The 15171-nt window shown below is 41.1% G+C and overlaps 1 protein-coding gene across 11 annotated transcripts in view; it reads right to left on the reverse strand.

Moving 5' to 3' along the window:
* The window catches only part of BLTP1 (bridge-like lipid transfer protein family member 1), a 106997-nt gene extending 93328 nt beyond the window's left edge, over window positions 1–13669 (reverse strand). For all 11 annotated transcript variants that reach the window (XM_081208004.1, XM_081208002.1, XM_081208001.1 and 8 more), the window contains exons 1-5: window positions 13508–13669; window positions 5090–5216; window positions 3672–3788; window positions 2233–2311; window positions 1650–1714 (exon numbers count right to left, since the gene is read on the reverse strand). In XM_081208004.1, the coding sequence (XP_081064130.1) occupies window positions 1650–1714; window positions 2233–2311; window positions 3672–3788; window positions 5090–5216; window positions 13508–13654 (535 nt within the window). In that variant the 5' untranslated portion in view covers window positions 13655–13669. The remainder of the gene's footprint in view (window positions 1–1649; window positions 1715–2232; window positions 2312–3671; window positions 3789–5089; window positions 5217–13507) is intronic.
* Between the last annotated feature and the right edge of the window lie 1502 nt (window positions 13670–15171).

The following is a 15171-nucleotide window of genomic DNA, read 5'->3' on the forward strand; positions in this document are numbered from 1 at the left end:
AAATGTGCCGACTGGTCCCAAAAGACTGGCAACCCCTGGCTGACAAAGAAACCGTTTAAAACTGCCAAATAACTCAATTCACGTCATAAATTCAAAAGACAACATTCAAAACTATAAATGATCATAGGAATCTGAATACCACTTGCTGGGATACACAAGCAGAAAATTGCTACTGTCCTGGTGTCAAGACAGACATCTGGGTGGGCAGTATAAAAACAGAATGTTGGACTACATAGCTTTTGGTCTGATGCAAGAGGGTTCTTCAGATGTTCTTCTATATAATAATGAAGCACATTAATGATATATCACATCTACATTTTCAAAAGCTATGACCTAGTTAAAACAATGTGGTTATAATTAACTAGTTTTTCTTTCTTTCTTTAAGACAGCCCTATTACTTATTTACTCAAGAGACATGAACTCCTTTGATAATCCAGTAAACTGGGTCTCTTAAAGTAGATTATTATCTTGCCAACCACTTCTTTCTGCACTTACCTACAGAGACAAAAGTGAAAACCTACTTCTAGCCCACAATGGCCCGTATAGACAGCAAAATACTAATTACTAATTTTGAATGCTTTCTTTACATTTCAATGCAATGCAGCAAAGTTATTGCCACAAGCAATAAAGGACAGTGCTATCATTTAAATTTTTTAGTATGTTTTCAACTTCAAAGCTGCGGTATAGGAAATAAACAAATCCAATTAGTCATTAAAAGTTTGTGAAATAAATTAAAGAAGGTCTGTATCTTTTCTGATTTCAGATTAGAGATTCACATGCAGCTGTCATTTAAAAGATAAAATGCTTTAAAAGACATTAAGGGGCAACAGAGAGTACAGGTTGTTTTTACTTTCAGTAAGTTTTCTTTAATTTGTTGTAATTATGCTAAAGTTCTGGAGGAGCTGGGCTCTGGCACAGTTTGTGATTAGGCTACTAGCTTTGACAGCTTTAGGAGTGAGTAAGATAAATTGATTAAGGATAAGTCTATCAATGCCTATATAGCTATTTGAAGACCTGTGAAACCCCTGCTTCCAAATACACTATACCTCTTAATACCAGATGCTAGAAACAAATGGGGGGGAGGAGCAGCTGCTTTCATGACCTATTTGAAAGGTTCCCAGAGGTATTCAACTAGCTACTTTTAGAAAGGTAAATCAGATGGAACTTTGGCCCAACCAGCAAATCTCCTCTTACATTATTCTACTTTCTTTTTAATTTGAGACATGACTGATGCATTTGCCTGCTTAAAACCTCTTAGATAACCATGTTGCAATCCTTGCAAGTTAGGATAGCTCAAATGAACTGAAACTCATGTAACCATAGAGATGCAGGTAGAATTTTATTAACATATGAGCCACAGGGGAATAATTAAAATGCAAGACCAGAGAAGCACTAAAAGAAAATATTAATTCAGCCCAGCTCTAACATGGAAATACTGCCTCTGATAAGAGTAAGCTACTAAATTAAGAAGACACCATTTAACCTTTAAAAGCTATTTAATTTTTTGGTTTGTTTTTTTTTTGCTTTACTGAATATTTATAAGAATAATTTGTTTTTGTAACATACAAACACTATTTATTCAACCCATGCAGAATTGCTCCTTCAACAGAAAATCCAGTAACATGTCTCTTTTTTGGGTGAAAACTTACCATGTTGCTTCTGCTTTGGATTGTACATCTTCCACCAACGAAATATAATAAAGCCATCTTGGATTCTGAAAATATTTTTACACAATTAGAAATAATAAGTACTCTTGTTATATATAACGAATTTGAAATGAAATGAAATTTATTACAGTCCCAGACCAGCTTCGGTGAATTTAAAAACTATTTCAAACAATGCAAAAACTAACAAACTGCCATTTTGGTTTTTATAAATGTATTTATGGTTCCTCTTTCAGAACCTTAAAAAGCACCATAAACCACCTGACTCACTGTCACTCATCACTATTTGCCATTAATCCTCTATGCCCTGGACCAAAGATGAAAGTGAATGTTACCAGCATGGGGAGCTCACTATTTTAAACCAGAGAAAGAGAGAGACCATTTAAGAAGTCCTCATATTTTTACAGAAATGGCTAACTTTACCCTGTGTTCATGCTTTTTCTACCACTACTGATGTCAAAATGGAATGCATCATCCAAAGCATATTAGAGCCTAGCATTATATGGGGATGAAGAAACATTTTAAAACAACCACTATTTTGAAACAAATGGTAAGCAAGGTTAAGTACCTAATAGACATATCTTCTGTAATGTAATATATTTCACGAACCATGACTTTTCCAGACAGGACAGAGAATGAGAAGGAACCTATATTAAAAGTAAGATTTCTGGTAAGTCAATCATCAACATTATTAGCACAAATTTTTGTTACTTTAGCTAGATGAAAAGTGCAATATTATACTCCATTGGCAAGGGGCTACATTTGCCAAATTCAAGATATACCATAGAACCTCTCAGATATGTCAGTGGAAGGGCAAAAATTAAAGCATGGGTAGGCAAACTAAGGCCTGGGGGCCGGATCCAGCCCAATCACCTTCTAAATCCAGCCCACAGACGGTCTAGAATCAGCGTGTTTTTACATGAGTAGAATGTGTCCTTTTAATTAAAATGCATCTCTGGGTTATTTGTGAGGCATAGAAATTCGTTCATTCCCCCCCAAAAAAATATAGTCTGGCCCCCCACAAGGTCTGAGGGACAGTGGACCAGCCCCCTGCTGAAAAAGTTTGCTGATCCCTGAATTAAAGCATCTCAGCAGGAATGGCAGGTGAGAAGCACGTATCAAATAACCCTTCGATTCACAGCCATGTCCCCATCAAAAGTGCAATTTTATGCCAGCCGCAGACCTAGCTAAAGAAAATTCCCTGCCATTTACTTTAAGGGGTGGGAAATAAAAATATAGAGAAGAGGTACGCTGTGTCAACTGCCCTAACCATGTCACCACAATCAAAAACACAGGATGATGTAACCTCTAACCCTATCACAGCACACCATCGTCGCTATACAAAACTAGGAAAATTGTCCGTGCTCTCTGCAGATGTACTGCTGTGGGAATTATGTAGGTGCTGTACTGTGTGGCCTCTATCCTTCCCTTTGCATACTATGCTTGTGAGGAGCATAAATGACTTGAATCCTTGCCTGTAGGGATGCCTGGCCTCCCATGGTAACAGGGTCATTGCTGACTACATCACTGAAGCAGAAAAATTGGGTGTTATGGCATCATGGTGTATTGTGATGCAGGAAGTGTGTCGGTGCATATCCTTGCAGTCATTAGTTCACTGGCTTCCTCCATGTCTTCTGTGTTTTGGCCACATGTAAGCATAATTGCCAATGCAGTTTCTAACTGGTTGCCATTTACAGGCTTTCATATGTAATTTTTATATTTCCTAGTTGCGTGCTTTCTCTTCTCCTCCTATATGGACACATACAGGATACTGTGGTCATGCTGCCATTGTAGTAGCCACAGATCTCCCACCTAAAGTAATTTGGGTATAGGATTGCTCTGCCTATCACACGGATGTCAGTGGGACAGCTAAGCATGTACTTACATCTCTCTCTTACTGAAAGCTACAAAACCTAAAGACATCTAACGTTGGCTAGATGGTGCATTCTATTATTAACACAATATTTCAGTATGTATTCAATAGTATATATTTCCAAGAACACTTACCAATATGGATGTAGCCATTTTTATGTAATCTATTAAGAACCAATGTCAAAATAAGGCCAATGTTCCGGGAATTGTAATAGGTTAGATAAATTATCCAGCCACAGGACAAAATTGTAGCTGCAAAAGAAATGATCGTACGTTCCAAAAAAAGTGCAAATGCATTATTATGAAAGATAAAAGAACAATTGTATTGAAAAACACACACACAAACCCAGCTGTAGCATTTGAATCTCTTCATTATGGGCCAGAGAGGGCTAAACTGCTGTATGGGAGCCCTGGACACCTCTGCTTTGGGTCCATTTATCACACAATATTAAACCATTTTTTAGGACTGCAAGTATGAACCTTGGCTTCTTATTGTTCCCACTTCTCTTCTCCTTAGCAAAGTTAGAGGGAGAGTGGAAACATTTACAATGGAACCTTGAGTTGCGGACGTAATCCATTGCAGAAGCACATCCGCAACTCGAAGCGTTCACATCCAGAAGCACCACGTCAACACATGTGCGCAGCGCAATATAGCACTTCTACGCATGCACGAGCGGCGAAACCCAGAAATAACCATTCCGGTACTTCCTTGTTGCTGTGGGGCGCAACTTGAAAAGACGTAACCTGAAATGGACGCAACTTACCAGAGTTTGTTATGTCCAAGCCAGAAACTGTGGTTAGTGTGAAATATGGCTTACTCAAACAAACCACAATAATTAATAACAGTCCGAAGTTGGCTTGTTTTAATATAGCATATTTAACACTAATATAATTTGTCCAGATTCAGACACAATGACAAACACAGTTCAAACTGGAAGCAAATGCCTTCTATCTCCTCATATTACACCGGAAGTGAGGGGACGCGTGCTTCTGCACATAACACTAAACTATGGTGCACTGTTACATGTGAACAGTCATTATTTGGCCTTAGTCAAACCACTATTGCTCAACCCCTCTTTCCTATATATAAAATGGAACAGCAGTGGGGTTGAATACAATAAAACAGTAAAGCACTTTGCAAATAAGAAGTGATGTATAATTATTGTAATAATGATAATAATAATAGTAGCAGTTACGACGATACCAGCTTTGTCTCAGATATTGTTGCAGCATTGTATTCCAAATCACAAACTGCTCCTCTGAGGCACTGACAATGCTGCAAATTATGCATGTTGGCTCTCAGCCAATGAGTTGTGTATGCAAAGGGACAGAACTTCTTAGGCAAATAAGCTCTACTGATTTAGCTTCAGCAGTCCCCACAAAAACGGCAAACTGGGAAGAGACCACTGTTCAGTAGTTTAGAAAGCAATGTTTTGCTCCAACTTTTCCAATTAACCAGTATAGCATGTTTGTTTTGGATGTATGTATTTAAGATGGGATATTTCACAGCATTCAAAATACATGAAATATTCAACAAGACAACTGTTACATACCAACAAGAAGCCAAACAACATTGGAGTCATGTTCAGTAAGGAAATTTTCCAACTGGGTGATACTGGGAACAATGTTACTTTCGTTTCTTGTATCCATTGCTAGAATGTTGCAATAGGGTCGAGATGACTGAAGAGAGAAAAAATAATTACTTTTCAAAGTTATGAAGTAGCTTCATTCCTTATTACAAAGCATCTGCACATGTTTTACTCTGGATATATCTAATGAGTTTCAAACAGTTTTAAACTTTATAAGCTATCTGATCCTATGATTGCCCACTCTATAGCAAGTCCCACTGTGTTCAATTATTCCCATATAAGTGTGCACAGAATTGTGGCAGTAAGCACATGTTAAAATCATGATAGAATTAGCAAGTTCTATGACATTGTCAAGAAAGAAGAGGAAGGTGATGTTTTCAAGATCTGAAGTGCTTGCACTGTTATCACTTGCAAGAGTTCTTTGGTCAAGTTCTCTGCATGACACAGTTCATTGGCTTGGAATTTTGTTGCCTTTCCCATGCTAAAAAGACTTCCTTTCTCAGTGATGTTTACATACTTTTTTTCTCCTGAAGATAATATTTTATATCCTAACAACCAATGTTTCTCAAAAGCACCTTTATACACATTCTACACTGAGACGGCATTCTAAACCTTTTATACAATCTTTTGACCTCATTACAATAATTAGGTGTGATTAGCAGGAAGTAGTACAGTTAAACCCATTTTGTACATAGAGGTGGAATCCCAGCCAATGTTAGCTCTAGCATATTTTTGCTTTAGCTCAACTTCACAGTAATGTAAACAAAAACATTAGCTAAGCTTTTTTTCTACTGTTCTATTTGGACTCCTGTTTGTATCATAAAGTGCAGTATTTCTTGCAATTAAAGGGCGAGAATACCTTTCATTTTTCTACTTGTTCTGACATATTTCTGAGAGCACAAAGTCACAAATAGCCTACCAAATCCTTTCCTTTAATAGCAAACAATACATGCAGGCAAGTCTCAAGGAAAAAGTGTTCTTCTGACCAAGGAACAACTTCAAAATAAGTTACCAAAAGTAGCCTTATTTGTCTGCTGCAAGAACCTGATGCACCTTAAAGACTAACAAATATGTTGTGGTATAATTTTTTCATAAAATTTTACTTCATAAAATTCACTGGATTTTAGTTGGCCCTACGTATTTGTCTCTCAAGTCTGCTCGAAGCTGGATCAGGAGTGTGGTCTGTGGGAGTGGTGTTGGGAACTTTAAATCTTTGTTCCCAGAACTGTTTCATTCATCATCAGAACCCAACTCCCTTGCATTTGCTTTTCATAATAGGAAGAAAGCTCAAAAAAGCTTGTGTGCCAGATTACTGACTTTGGAAAATGTAAAGCAAAGTTTAGGGTTCTGTGGGGCACTTTCTGAAAGGGAACCTTTTGAACAATGGTAAGCTTCCAAGCATACACAACCACTATATTCATTGCTATGGTTTTCAGTCTATTGCAGTAGGGCTTATTGGGTGGGATTCAATCACAGAAGAGCAAATTCAGGTTGCACGATTATAAATGATTGGGAGATATTGTGCAACAAACCAGCTTCTTCAAAAGACTGGACTTTTTGTGATAAGGACTTTTTGTGATGGAAAAATACACTGGAAAGTGTGTGGTAACACTTCCTTTGGCCCACCATCATCCCCCCTTGCACAAACAAATAATAATGCATTAATTAAATAACCAATGTCTAAGCTCAATAAACAGGTCATTGCTATAAGACTATTAGGGGAAAGCTCTCTAACTGTGAAAAGGTTGAGAAAATATACTCAGTAGTGATGTAGACTGAAGACAGCCACTGAAGGAAATGTTTTTAAAATTCTAGCATCTATGTGATTTATGTGTTTAGATGATAAGACAGACCCAGTTCTTTAAAATGCTATGAAGCTCTAAGTGTACTCAAATATATTTTCAGTCTTTTTATGCTAAATACCAACTATAGTTAAGTTTTCTGTGTTTGCAGTCTGTTCTTTGAGCACTTCCCCAAGTTTATTAATGTTATTCTCTCACAAAACTCAATGGTATTCTAACAAAACTTCATACTACTTGGCATTTACATGTTTTTGTTTGCTTCCTTTTTCCATCATGAAAAATATAAACAGAGAGAAGAACTCTGTTTGTTTAGCTGTGGAAGGGTCAGTAGAGGAAGCAGCGTTAGTTATCTTGGCAAAGGTATTGCCTCAAAAGGCCAAGTTGTAGGACATTTTAGAACAGAAAAAATATTTACTGCGACATTAGATAGCAATGTAATTTAAAATACTTTTCTTACCAGCTGCAGTCGTAATATTAGAACTGAAAAAACAGAACTTGTTGTAATTTCAAATGATATCTGGAAGTTGGTAAATGGATTCTCTTAGGTGTTGTACCCACAGCTATGTAATGTAATGTTAAACAGGACTATACTGTACTGGAAGATGAGTAAGGCAAAAATCACATTCATCATCACCGCAGCACCTGCAAGTCCACAAAAAGGCTCATACCATCAGTTCCAGAACAGACATCCACTGACCAGCCTTTTCATTATCCTATCTTTTCTATCTTTCCCCCCGCTACACACACAAAATTGCAAAAGGCCTCGAGAGCCTTGGTAAAAATTAATACAATAAATTAAGTGAAGACTCCCCTCCATAATCCACAAACTTACCATTTTAATATTTTGCTCAAGGGAATGTGTTTTTTAAAGGGGGCACTCATCACAGTAACCATCATAAAGACAAGAACACAATATTAGAGTTCCCCAACTACACCAAAGACAAACAGACAGATGCTTCTTCTCTCAAACAGGAGATAAAGAGATCAAAAGCAAGAACACTGACATCAAGATTCCAGAAAAGCCAAAAGACAGTTGTTTGACTGATCCCCAGAACTGATAGTCAACACTAAGAATTATGCATGCGTGCAATTGCAAGAAAGCAGATTTATGATGTGCATTCAAGAAGCACCATTCTATGCATATTTGCTCATAACAAAGTTTCCACTTAGTTCAATAATACTTTGTTTTGTATAAACAATAAGATTGCAGCCTTGATGTGGGTTTGTTTCCTTTTAACCTTATTGAACCAGGAGAACTTGCGTATGTTGTGCCAAAGATTACAAGTGGATGGATAGCTGGAGACTTTATTAAACCAAAAGATACACTAGATAAGACAGGGGAGGCATTCATATCTCATCTGTTATATACTTTACACATATACTTTGTTGAAAACATTAAAAGAATTAAGAACTGTTGGCCTCACAAAAAAAACTTATTGGTGCTGTGCTAAATAGCAAAAGGAAAAGGAAACCGCTGTTCATATTAACAGGAGCATAAGGCGAAAGAAGCCACTCTCACTAAGACTAGAGAACATTTGTTTGGTTCAATGATGCGCTAGCTGCTGTACTTCTATCCTGGAAAAGTTATGAAACTAACTGACAATTCCTCACACAAAGATCCATCACAAACAAAACACATTCTGTTTCTTAAACTTCTTCATCTGCCCCAAATACGCTGCTTACATACATACACACAGTTAAAAGCTAACAAATGTACAGTGCAATCCCATGCATGTCTCTGTGAAAGTAAACTCCATCAAAATCAAAAGGGAATTACTTCCAGATATGTCTTTATAGGACTGCAGCCTTACTGAAACATACAAGTCTTCTTGGACCATTGTTTATAACCAGTCTTTATGGATTGATGTGCTAACTCAAAGCTCATCATTACAGTGGTACCTCAGTTTAAGAACAGCCCTGTTTATGAACTATTCGGTATACGAACTCCGCAAAACCGAAAGTAGTGTTCCAGTTAGTGAACTTTATCTCTGTCTACAAATGGAAGCCAAATGGTGGAAGGGCACCAGTGGTGGGAGGCCTCATTAGGGAAAGCATGCCTCAGTTTAAGAATGGCTTTGGTTTAAGAATGGAATTCTGGAACGGATTAAGTTTGTAAACCAAGGTACCACTGTAGTAACTTCCATGGGAATGAAACATTTGTTGAACAGTTTCAATTCTTAAAAGCCTATGCCACTATACTGTTAAACAACTTAGAGATAACTTTATGTTTACTACCTGAACTGGCTACCAGACTTTAAAATATGCTCAAGATATATTTAACACAGCATTCTTCTCATGTTACTCTGCCCTTTTAAACAATATTGCAAGAAAGACTATTATTAGTCTTCTTTCCCTGCCCGTGCACAAATTGTTACAACATTAGCACCACTATAAACATCTTCCAAACATAGTTCATTGCTCAGTGCCAATGAGTTCGTTGACTGACTGCCATCTGAATCTCTGAACGGTGGAGCTAAACTTAAAATCAACATGTTTTCTATTAAAACTATGTAAGTGAATCCTTAAGTAGAGAGTTTTCCCAACATGAGACACCGCATGAGTACATCCTAATCCTCAACAATAGCTTAGAATTGTGAAGAACTAAAAGCTAGTTTTCTTTCTTTTAGTTAAAAACAAACCAGCCCCGATCATCTCCATCAGATTTCACTGACTGTCAGCTTTATTATGACACTGTGCTTCACTTTTCAAACTGTATGTTAGCGTGTCACAAGAGGGGCTGAAGTGCGCCTACCAGTGCAATCTTATTGCATAGGTACACAGAATTAAATCCCTTTACATGCAACGGGGTTTACTCCAAAGTAAATGTACACAGGATTTCAGCTGTGATCATCAATACTGCAACTACAGACACATATTAGAGAATAAACCTCACTTAACATAAAAAAACTAAGAAAACATGATGCATGGCTTCCTTCTTGCTGCATTGATCACTACGTCCTTTTCAGAGTGGGAAGACCTTATGCAACACTGATTCTCCTTTTCTATTAACATAAGGTAAAGGACCCCTGGACAGTTAAGCCGAGTCAAAGGCAACTATGGGGTGTGGTGCTCATCTCACTTCAGGCCGAGGGAGCCGGCATTTGTCCACAGACAGCTTTCTGGGTCATGTGGCCAGCATGACTAAACCACTACTGGCACAAAAAGGACTGTGACGAGTGCCAGAGCTCAAGGAACACCGTTTACCTTCTGCTGCAGAGGTACCTATTATATCTACTTGCTTTTGCATTGCTAGGCTGGCAGAAGCTGGAACAGAGAAATGGGAGCTCACCCTGTCGTGTGGATTTGAACTGTCAACCTTCCGATTTGCAAGCCCGTCCTTTTCTGTTAATATATGATAGTCACAAGATCCCAAAAAGAGCCTGCTGGATCATGCCAAAAATCCATCTAGTTTAATGTCCTATTCTCACACTGGTCAGCCTGGATTCACAACTGTCCATGGAGGCACAGGACAATTTTGTGTCCAGGGTAGCTGTTCACCAGCTCCATCTGTTATGTTGACTGAGACCCTACCTGCCCACCAACTGTCTCACCAGAGTGGTACATGCCATGCTTATCTCCCGCTTGGACTATTGCAATGTGCTCTACATGGAGCTACCTTGGAAGGTGACTCGGAAACCACAACTAATCCATAATGCAGCTACCAGATTGGTAACTGGGAGAGGCCACTGGGACAATATTACCACTGGTCCTGAAAGATCTACATTGGCTCCCAATATGTTTCTGAGTAAGGAAACCAGCCCTGAGTGCTCACTGGAAGGACACATCCTGAAGCTTAGGCTCCAATACTTTGGCCACCTCATGAGAAGAGAAGACTCCCTGGAAAATACCCTGATGTTGGGAAAGATTGAGGGCACAAGAAGGAGCGACAGAGGACGAGATGGTTGGACAGTGTTCTAGAAGCTACCAACATGAGTTTGACCAAGCTGTGGGAGGCAGTGGAAGACAGGAGTGCCTGGCGTGCTCTGGTCCATGGGGTCATGAAGAGTCTAACACGTCTAAACGACTAAACAACAACAACAAATGTTTCTGAGCACAATTCAAAGTGTTGATGCTGGCCTTTAAAGCCCTAAATGGCTTTTACCCTGTATACCTGAAGGAGCATCTCCACCCCCATCATTAAGCCCAGACATGGAGATCCAGCTCAGAGGACCTTCTGGTGGTTCCCTCATTGAGAGAACTGAAGTTACAGGGAACCAGGCAGAGGGCCTTCTCAGTAGTTGTGCCCATCCTCTCATCAGATGTTAAGGAAATAAACAACTACAGTGGTGCCTCGCAAGACGAAATTAATCCGTTCCGCGAGTCTCTTCGTCTAGCGGTTTTTTCGTCTTGCGAAGCAACCCTATTAGTGGCTTAGCAGATTAGCGCTATTAGCGGTTTAGCGGCTATTAAAGGCTTAGCGGCTAAAAGGCTATTAGCGGCTTAGAAAAAGGGAGGGAGCAAAAAAAACGCAAGACTCGCAAGACTTTTTTGTTTTGCGAAGCAAGCCCATAGGGAAATTCGTCTTGCGAAGCGCATCGAAAAACGGAAAACCCTTTCGTCTAGTGGGTTTTTTGTCTTGCGAGGCATTCGTCTTGCGGGGCACCACTGTATCTGACTTTTTGAAGACATTTGAAGACAGTCCAGTATAGGGACGTTTTTAATGCTTGATGTTTTGCTGTGTTTGATGTTTTTATTTTCTGGAAGCCACCCGGAGTGGCTGGGACAACCCAGTCAGATGGGCGGCATATGTATAAAATTTATTATTCTTATTATTCTTCTTATGTCTATGGGAAGGTGACAAGCAGGACCTGAGCATGACAGCACTCCTACCTCCCAGGGTTTACAGCAACTGGTATTCAGAAGCATACTGCCTCCAACTGTGGAAGTAGGATTCTCTACTATAGTCGTAGATGACAAGGAATTCCCTGAGGGTTTGAGACCCATCAGCCACACTCACAACTTAAGCCAGCCAGCTGAAACAGTGTAACATTATTAATTATAATAATAATTTTATTATTTATACCCTGCCCATTTGGCTGTTTCTCTCCAGCCTCTGGGCAGCTTACAGCATATATAAAAACATAGTAAAACACCAAACATTAAAAACTTCCCAACACAAGACTGCCTTCAGATGTCTTCTAAAAGCTGTGTAGTTCTTTATCTCCTTGACATCTGAAGGGAGGGTGTTCTAGAAGGTCATCACCACTACTGAGAAGGCCCTCTGCCTGGTTCCCTGTAACTTCACTTCTCGCAGTGAGGGAACCAGCACAAGACCCTTGGAGGACCTCAGTGTCCGGGCTGAGTGATGGGGATGGAGACACTCCTTCAGGTATTCTGGGCCAAGGCCATTTAGGGCTTTAAAGGTCAGTAGCAACACTATGAATTGTGCTCAGAAACATACTGGGTTTCCCAGGGTGTGGCTGCTGTCACACATTTAGTATGAAACATGTACCCAATTTTAATAAAGAATTTCTTTCATGAAATCACTTTTACCTTCAATACAACTTTTTATTTGATTGAGGGCCATGCAGCTACATTAAAACATCAATGCATTTTGTGACACTTGAGAATAAACATACAGTACTTTAAGTAAAGTGTAGGTAGGTAACTAGAATACAGGCAGACAAGTAGGGACACTAACTGAAGGCAGGAACGTTTAAACTATATAAACTAAGTTCATAGTAGGTTAAGCTGCATCTTGTATACACACCTGTACACAGAGTCAACAATTCTCAGATTATAAGCAATGTACTTTTACTTTTGTTTTACTGTAAGCACAACTTTGACCCTGAGAGTAACAACCCACAACTATTCCATAGTTAAGGAGAGATATCAAACCTCATTTCAGAGCCAGTGTGCCTACATACTAGATACCTCCTTAATGTATGGTTTAAATTGCTCTGCTTTACAGTATTGACAATCGGGGTGCTTATCAGAGGGCTGGAAGAAAGGGGTTTATTTTAGACTTTAATCATCCAGGTTGGAACTGCTACCTTCTTTTTTTTTTTGACGGCTTCAGGTTATACGTATTATATGTGCTGTTCTAAAGCTACAACCCTATTGAACAGGCTGTGATTTACTTCAGAGTCAACAGACGCAGAACTCCACTGCTGGGTGGCGCCGTTCTAAAGACGCGCGACGGGGGAGTCTCAAACCCCCACGTGCAAGCAAACCTGCGAGAAGCGTCGCGTCTGAATGAAGAGCGCGCGGGGAGCTTGCGTGTAGCGTTCACGCGCACCGTTATTCGGGGCCACGTCCCTGCGAACCCGAAAGTGACGGGCCGGGTGCTTCGAGGCGGGCGAACAGGGAACGGAGGGGGGGCTGCACAGCCCAGCGAAAAGGCGAAGAGCCACCGGAGCCCCTTCGCCCGGCTGCTGACAGAAACGCCCGGCGACCCCGAGGCGCCACCTCCGCCGGAGCCTCCCCGTTGCTCCAGGCAGAGCCTCGCCTGCCAGGGAAGGCCTGGCTGGAGCCCCTCCGTCGGCGCCCCTCTTCCCCTCCGTCCGGCCCACAGCTACCTGCTGTGCGGGGGGAGCCTGCCCGCGGCTCCAGGGCGCGGCAGCCCTTTCTCTGCACTTACCCCATGGTCCGGGTACCACCTACATCCAAAGCCCCCTGCTCGGCTCCTGCCCGAAGAACCCGGAAACCGGCGCCGCCTCCACCTCCGCCGCAAAACACCGGTGGGCTCCACCCAAGCCCTTCCCTCAGGGCCGATCCTGCCAATCATGGAGCGCAGGCGGTGCCCGCCGACCAATAGAAGCGGGCCGCAGCCGGAAGAAGGGGGTTGGCAAAAACGAGTCTGCTAGCCAATGAGGAACGCGGAAGACTCGAAGCGCGGGTGGGGGGCGGAGGCACTGGCTGCGGAGCAAGGGAGCGAAGCGCGTATATAGATGTATATAAAAAGGGGAGACCTGCGCGCGCCGCTCGGCTTCGGGGTACGCTTGGAAATTTTCACGCTGAGCTTTTACGCCGCCGTCAGCAAGCGCCGTCGGCGCGGACGTCACTAGAGCACAAGGCAATTTGACTGGGGGTTGGGAGGAGGTTATTTGAGGCTGCCAAAGAAGCCTAATTAATAAGAAAAGCGAGGGGGAAGCAGTTTTTCAAGTTATCCAGAACTCTTAATCACTGCTTAACATCCAGCCTGACAAAGAGAGCGGGATAACTCGAAAGCTCGCTCGCTATTTTGTAACATTTTGGTCGGTCCAAATATAGTAAAGGTATTGTCTGGCTGTGGATGCAACAATTTAATCAACACGCTAGGTAACAACCAATAAGGCTCTCACTAAACTCTTGTTTTAAGGAAGGAAAGGAAGTGCAGGCTGGGGAGGTTCAAAACTGATTTTGCAGACGTAGGGCGGGAGGATGTGATCAACCCTTTTTCTACTGGCCATTTTCACCATCAAAACTGCTGCACCCCCACGTGCTGCTATCTCACCTAGGGGAATCCAGACCCTCCAAGTGTCCCTATTTTCCCGGGACATCCGTGATTTTGAGAAGGCGTCCCACTTTCTGATATGATCCTGGAATGTCCTGTTTTTCCCTAGGACGTCCCTATTTTCAGTGGAGAAATGTTGGAGGGTGTGGAGTTACCCAACCTTTGAGCCGTCTGAAGGCAATCCTATATAGGAAAGTTTTTTTAAAAAAATAGTTAATGTTTTAAGATGTTTTTATAGAAGTTGGAAGCTGCGCAGAGTGGCAGGGGCAACCCAATAAGATGTATGGGGTATAAATAGTAAAATTGTTATTATGGAATGGAACACCCCTATTTCCATTGAATAAATGTTGGAGGGTATGGGAGTCTCCCTCTTTTCCTCTCACATGTGAAAGCAGGTTATTTTAATAAGGATTTAATAATGGTCCACAACACAGGGAACGTGCTAATCACCCTCCTCCCCAAAAGCCACCGCCGGGGTCAACCACTGCAGGCTCCCAGGACGCTACAGGTTCATTCAGTATTCTATTTGCCTCAAGACAACCTGTAACATAGGCTGTGTACACACATAGCCTTTGAAACACACAGGGGTGATTTCTTCCACAATGCCCTTTTGTACATAGCAGTTTGCAATTGTACACACCTTATTGTGGCAGCTACTATCAGATGGGTGTGTTTTCAGATTAGTGCACACTGGTGTTATCCACTACTCTACCCTCAAGTACGGTTTCCACAGTATGTGTGTGTGTGTGTGTGTGTGTGCGCGCTGTATTTTTTGAGAGAGACAGGTGCTGGAACAGCTGTGTTGATTT

Source organism: Podarcis bocagei (assembly GCF_964188305.1).
Source record: "Podarcis bocagei genome assembly, chromosome: 9".
Classification (NCBI taxonomy): domain Eukaryota; kingdom Metazoa; phylum Chordata; class Lepidosauria; order Squamata; family Lacertidae; genus Podarcis; species Podarcis bocagei.